The 6,821-nt window shown below is 35.4% G+C and overlaps 1 protein-coding gene across 1 annotated transcript; it reads right to left on the minus strand.

The window, feature by feature from the left end:
- Positions 1 to 1,281: 1,281 nt before the first annotated feature.
- On the minus strand, positions 1,282 to 2,358 carry LOC149782505 (uncharacterized). Its single transcript, XM_089935149.1, has one exon. It carries the CDS (start codon positions 2,356 to 2,358, stop codon positions 1,282 to 1,284), a length of 1,077 nt encoding a protein of 358 aa, XP_089791275.1.
- Positions 2,359 to 6,821: the final 4,463 nt, after the last annotated feature.

Here is a 6,821-nt window from a genome sequence, read left to right on the forward strand (position 1 = left end):
ATTGCAGACATCGTAGGGATATGACTGGAAAATTGTTAATGCTGCGTTAAAAATTCAAATCACACACACATACACACACGCACACACACACTACTTGTCCGCTATATAGAGAAATACGAAGAAAACATTTACCCACCAAAAATCCAACTTTAGAAAAAATTAGGTCTTTTATACTAAATGATACTTGTAAAATTTTGATAACGAATTTAGCAATATTTAACCGTTTTATCAACGAATCCTGCTACATAAAACTTTAGATCAATATCACAAATTTTGCTCCATGCAAGTTTCAGGGTTACCCTTAAATTCGTTTGTGTGATTACTTTATAGTATATACTTGTATGTCACCCAATTCGAAAAATGCAGTAATGATTACTTTCATGTATATTACTTCCAATAGATACGATGTTCTTTTGCTACGCACTATAACATCTTTTTGTACATTACGATATATAGATATGTATCATGGGCCAGTTGTCTGTATTACAAATAAACACTATTAATATTAATATTATTATTATTATTATTATTATTATTATTATTATTATTAATTGCACAATTTGAATTACAAATATGCGATAGCAATCAGATGTTGTAAAACTTCACCTTTAACCGCCTCCACCATTACTATTATAAATGCTAATACCACCACCACCAACACCACTACTACTACTGTTTTAGTTGTTGTTTTATGCTTAACGAAATTTCCCAGCGCAAGACAGGCTATATATTGTGGAGGATGAACCCGTGAAAATCTCGGTAACAAAGACCGACCGGCGGAAAACTACTGGCAAACCTTCTCACATACCTACATTGGCCGAGCCGGAGACTCCAGCCCACGCGGACAGAGGTGAGATAACAGTGATCGGTGAAGGCGAGCGCTTTAGTCCAGTTAGTCACCAGGGTCCCCCAATAATAATAATAATAATAACGCGACGGTCATTAATGTTTTCATGACGAAAATCCTCAGCATATATAGTGGATAACAGTTTTGACACAAGGAACATAACTAGAAATATGTCCATATAACACAGTACGATAACATAGTTCAATTGAAGAAAACGTGGTTCATAATGCAAGAGAACAGTCCAAAGATTAACTACATGAACTCAGTTAATTTTTATAAATGGTAAAAATGTAAAAGGTCTATTAATATAGTGCCTTATGCTGACTTTGGTTTTAATTAGTTAAGTCCTTTTAAACACTACTGATCGGACAGGAAATTGGACACGGATTTGCGTAGGGAACAGCACTTCCGAACAGGGGTACACTAAGTATTCCTTATATAAATATTACAGAAACATACAAAATAACTTGCCCTTTGTGACATCCGCATGCAGTCTTCAGCTTCTTCCAGAACTTGGCATTCGTCAGGGAGTACAGATAGAAATTGACGGAGTAGTTGGAATACTGCAACAAGTAGGTTGGTGTTTTCACGAAATCAAGTGTAGCCATACTATACTTGTCGTTATCTGCGTCGTACTGCTGTCTTTTATATGGGTCCACAATGAAGTATACAGAGACAGGGACAGTGGCAATGAGAAAATAGAATGTGCTTACCAATAACATTTTAGTCAGTCTCATACCAACACGTTGCGTACGACGAAAGACGATATCGTGCATCATCCTTGAACGCTCCCTTTCAATACGGATCAAGGCTCGAACAAGAGAAATGTTACATGTTAACATTATGAGGAATGGTGCGGCCGATAAAAAGGTAAAGTCTACATTCGCGAAAACATATTCGATAAAATAATAATATTCCGGGGTATGTGAGCTGCACTCCCCATTTGTAAACTTATTGATACCATATGTCCAAAAGAAATGGAGGTTCACACCGCACAGGACAACAAATAAAATAATAAGGGACACATACACACGCCGATAAGTTACGATTCGTCTGAAGTGCATTGGAAAATATGTCTTAATAACACGTTCGATACAAACGAATACCAGTATCCAAGATGAATACTGCATTGAGAAATAAATAAGAAATACATTAAATTTACAACCAAAGTAAGACAGTGTTCTTATATCCAACTGAAATGTGTTTAGAATCCAGTACCTTGATAATCCGGTAACCAAGACAACGCTGTCTGTAATGGCCAGAACGAAAAGAAATAAGAGTGTTGGCCTTTTGGAAACGCCAATTTTCCTGAAAACTAGAGCTGTAAGTAAATTTCCAGTCAGTCCAAAAACGAGAAAAACGATTGAAAATGTCTTCCACAACCATTGTCCAACCTCTTTCAATTCTTCATCTACGGAATTTGTCGTAGAATTCTTTTTAACCTCCTCCGTAGAAAGTAAAAGGGAGTGCGTGGAGTTGTCAGAAGGTATCCATAATGTGGTGAAATTCATAGTAATTCAATTTGTTTTGTAGGATGCCCTCTTTGCGACGTTTCTTTCGGTGCTGCATCTATGTACCGAGCAGCCAAACCTTGATCCAACTGCCTTTTTAGCATCATATGATTCTGTCTCTGATATCCAACAGTTCACTTAGCATCATGTTTGGTTCTAAGTCCTTCAAAAGAGAGACAAAGATTGATGTCAGAGCTCACGGTTACTCCCAATAGTTACGTGCAGCTAATCTGGTTATAGGAAACTGATAAAATAATGATAATCAGACACTGATCACTTCTTACATATATTATATCTTATGTAAACTTTGTGTTATTCGTGAACATCATAAATCGATCAGTTAATGAGCACGACAAAGAACAGCAGACAGAGAAGTTTAATCCTACATCACTTCCCCAAAGCCCAGTCACGAGCACTGAATAATTCTCTTGAACAAAAATGAACACATCTATCGGCGATGATAAATTCATTTTTGTTTTGGTGGACAATGTTTTAAAGGCTTTTGTTGGTAGACAATGTTTCAGTGTTCTTGTATTGATTAATAAGATTTAGTGTAATGCCATATCAAAGCAATCACAAACCCGAACACACTCTGTAAACGAATTAGATTTAAAAACAAACAAAGAAGGAAACTAAACATCACTCATATCACTACTTTTTCTGGATGTATTCGGCGAAGGATAGCCCGGGGGGTGGAGAAGGTTGTGCGTACCGTTATAGATTTTCAGATATAAATCTACTACCTAGGGTCTTCAATGGATAAATAAGATGTTAAATAAAATTTAAGTTCAAGGCCTGACATGGTTTACGAATTCGTCAACTTTTCCATTAGGAAAGATAAGTTTTCCACAAAATTGTGTTGTGTCATAGATTAGGCGATAGTTGGTATAAAATAGAGGTCTTGTAAACAAAACTTTCATTCCTGTTTCATATCAGTGTTTGGGAATCTATGATCAAAGATTTGTGTCGAGTACAGATATAATTTGTGAGGAATCATTAATTTAAATGCCCATTGAACTTTTTATACTAAATAAATAGTTTGGACTTCAGTGGGAATTTATTTAAATAAATTCTAGATTACATCCATGTGGTACATCAAGACTATTGTTACATCAGCACACTCAGGAATATTGCTACATCGGCATATTCAAGAATATTGGAACTCTTTCGAAACATAATATAATTTTGTACTTCTGATAGAGCATTTCAGATTTTTGGGGTTTTTGTTCACAATACTGTGTCTTTTGATCTTTCACTTTGTATTCCAGGTCAAGTTATTGTCTGTTGAACAGAAAAAAATAATTGCTGGTGTCGCCTCTTTCGGTTACCTAGTTTAAGATTTTGGAGTTAAAATAATAGCAACGCCGCCTTAATGAAATCTTGAATTGTCGCCATCACAACACTTATTTTTTTTTAACAGTCAGAGAGACAGAAGAACAGACAGATAGATAGATAGGTGGACAACCATCTCGCATTGTTTTCAGCACATTGAGCAACATCGTAAACGAGATTCTTGTAAATTGATTGATAGATTGATAACGAACTTGAATTGCCTCCCTTAGCACACTGCTTTCCTAATAGGCATTTAGACAGTTCGATAGGTAGCCAACTATCTTGAATTGCCTCCCTTAGCACACAATTTCCCCAACAGATATTTACATATCTAGCTAAATAAACAGATTAACAACTATCTTGAATTGCATCCCTCATCACACTATTTCCTCAACACACATTCAGATAGATTTGTTGATAGAGAGAGAGAGAGAGAGAGAGATAGATAGATAGATAGATAGATAGATAGATAGATAGATAGATAGATAGATAGATAGATAGGTACGTAGGTAGGTAGGTAGGTAGGTACATAGGTAGGTAGGTAGATAGATAGATAGGTTGACAGACAGAAAGACAGACATATAGATAGTTAGATAAACAGATAAACAGACAGACAGACAGATAGATAGATAGATAGATAGATAGATAGATAGACAGACATACAGATAGATAGATAGATAGATAGACAGACATACAGATAGATAGATAGATAGATAGATAGATAGATAGATAGATAGCTGTCTCGAATAACCTCCCTCAACACATTTTCTGTTAAAGCAGCAGACTTTCAGATAGAATGCTATTTAGATAAGATAAACAGAAATAAATATTGTTTCTTCAGCATAATATTATAAGGGTGTACAGATGCTAAATTTGAAGGGGTGTTTCATGTGCGTGTGTTTGTTTAAGTGTTACGCTCAAAGTGCTAGCATGGATATACGTTGGCGACAAATGAAAATCCTTCCAAACCGATAGTGCAGGTATACGTCAGACTTGGGAAAATTAATATAATGTATCACAGAACAAGTCAGTCAGCCATACTCAAATCAAACGCTATAAAACTAACAATTAGTAATTTGGCGGACCCAACTGAAAAGACAATATAATTGTTAATAAGGCCAATACTTTCTATTGTATATGATATTATAGCTGATATTGCATATTTATGATCAACCTGATCATATTTTGAAAGGTAATTATACAGTCAAACACTTTAGGTTCTCTTTATTGTACCGAAACAGTAACATTAACATACTGCTTTGATTATAATGTTAATTAGCTTCCTTGTGGCATTATTCAAAATCGTTTATCAAGTATCAAAAGGACAAAATATATTGCTCAATTAAAATCAACTAAATGGAATAACTATGGTAACAAAAGAAACATTTTTTTCTTGTTGTGTTTAATGTCCAATTTATTTGTGCTTTGCAATGTAGACTCAGGGATTTTGAATTTAAATGGATAAAAACTTTTCATTAAAACAATATGTTATGTTTAATAGAGAAACAGACGATCAGTCTGTTCATCTACATAAAATAAAGAAAACAGAATAAATAAATAAACGAACAAATAAGTAAATGAGTAAATAAAAGAAAGAACAATTTTCGAGACCAACTTATATCTTTTTTTTAAATTTGATTCCCCTTCTGTTTATCTTTAGACACATACCATTTTGTTACAACTTAGTATTGTTTTCTATCATCTATATTACTGTCAGCCAGAGAATACAATCATATGACGAATATCAATCCTTTCAAGTGCACCGGATTCAGCAAGGGATCACGTGTGTCAGGGATTGATTAAGATAAGTGTGTGTGTGTGTGTGTGTGTGTGTGTGATTTTGATTTTTAACGTAGCTTTAACAATTTTTCAGTCATATCGCTACCATGTCTGCAGTGTTACAGTTTATAGTGATGTCTAGCACTGGGGCAACATGCCGCAGACATATAGCATGATGTCTCACCCATTCATATTATCCTGACACCAGGCCGACCAGTCCTAACACTAACTTCCTAATGCTAAGTGCCAAGCAGTACCATTTTTGTAAGTCTTTGGTATGACTTAGCCGGGAATCGAACCCACGACCTCCCGCATCTGATGCGGACGTTTGAATCACTAGGCCACCGGAGCGGTCTGAGATAAATGCAATAAACTGACAACGAACAGTACTAACCTAGTATCTAACTAACCTGAGCGCTTTCGACTCTTTAATGAGTCTTTTTCAAGGCAAATACAAAACATAGACAAGGCAAACAAATATATATTTACACCTTGGTGGATATCTCAGCTTTTTCTGTGCTTCATCCTAGCGACATCTGTTTGGTTTCATGAGTTGCCTTCTTAGAATGTAATACTAACAAACCAACAGCTTGTAACAGCGTTGCTTTGTATATAGACCAAACTGGTTGAGGCAATTGACTTCAAAAGGATACTTTGTAGGTTTAACTTCGAAAGCATGACTACGTACTAGAGACAAGGCATTGTACGGAACGGCAGTGAAAAATGCTTTTTTATGAGTCCATTCCAGTTTTGTGCTCCTTGTCTCGATCATGTAGGAACAGTGTTCAAATTTGAAGAACTTCATTTTAATTGGATGCAGTGGCTTGCCTCTGCATCCAATGACATTCACAGACGCGAAGTTCAGAAATATCTGATGAATCCGCCAAGGTGTAGTTATATATTAAATACCGGAACCTTTGCTAGCGAAGGTGGACTATTTTTAAAGCTGTGTATGTCCATTGTTGGGATTCTTTTGCAAACATGACTAGTTTATAAATGTTATATACCCAATATTCGAACTATTCCACAAGGATGACCCTTTTATAAACCCTTTATGACCACATTCTAACTCTAACCATAAGCATGACCCTTCTATAAAACTCATTATGCCCAACATTATAACTCTATCTTAAGCATGACCCTTTTATAAAACTGATTATGCCCAACATTATAACTCTATCTTACGCATGACCCTTTTATAAAACTGATTATGCCCAACATTATAACTCTATCTTACGCATGACCCTTTTATAAAACTGATTATGCCCAACATTATAACTCTATCTTACGCATGACCCTTTTATCAAACTGATTATGCCCAACATTATAACTCTATCTTACGCATGACCCTT

This window comes from Sinohyriopsis cumingii, chromosome 15 (assembly GCF_028554795.1).
Source record: "Sinohyriopsis cumingii isolate HCF-2022 chromosome 15, ASM2855479v2, whole genome shotgun sequence".
Lineage (NCBI taxonomy): Eukaryota > Metazoa > Mollusca > Bivalvia > Unionida > Unionidae > Sinohyriopsis > Sinohyriopsis cumingii.

Coding starts and splice junctions, on each gene's coding strand:
- LOC149782505 (XM_089935149.1), bottom strand. CDS start 2,358: ATGAATTTCACCACATTATGGATACCTTCTGACAACTCCACGCACTCC.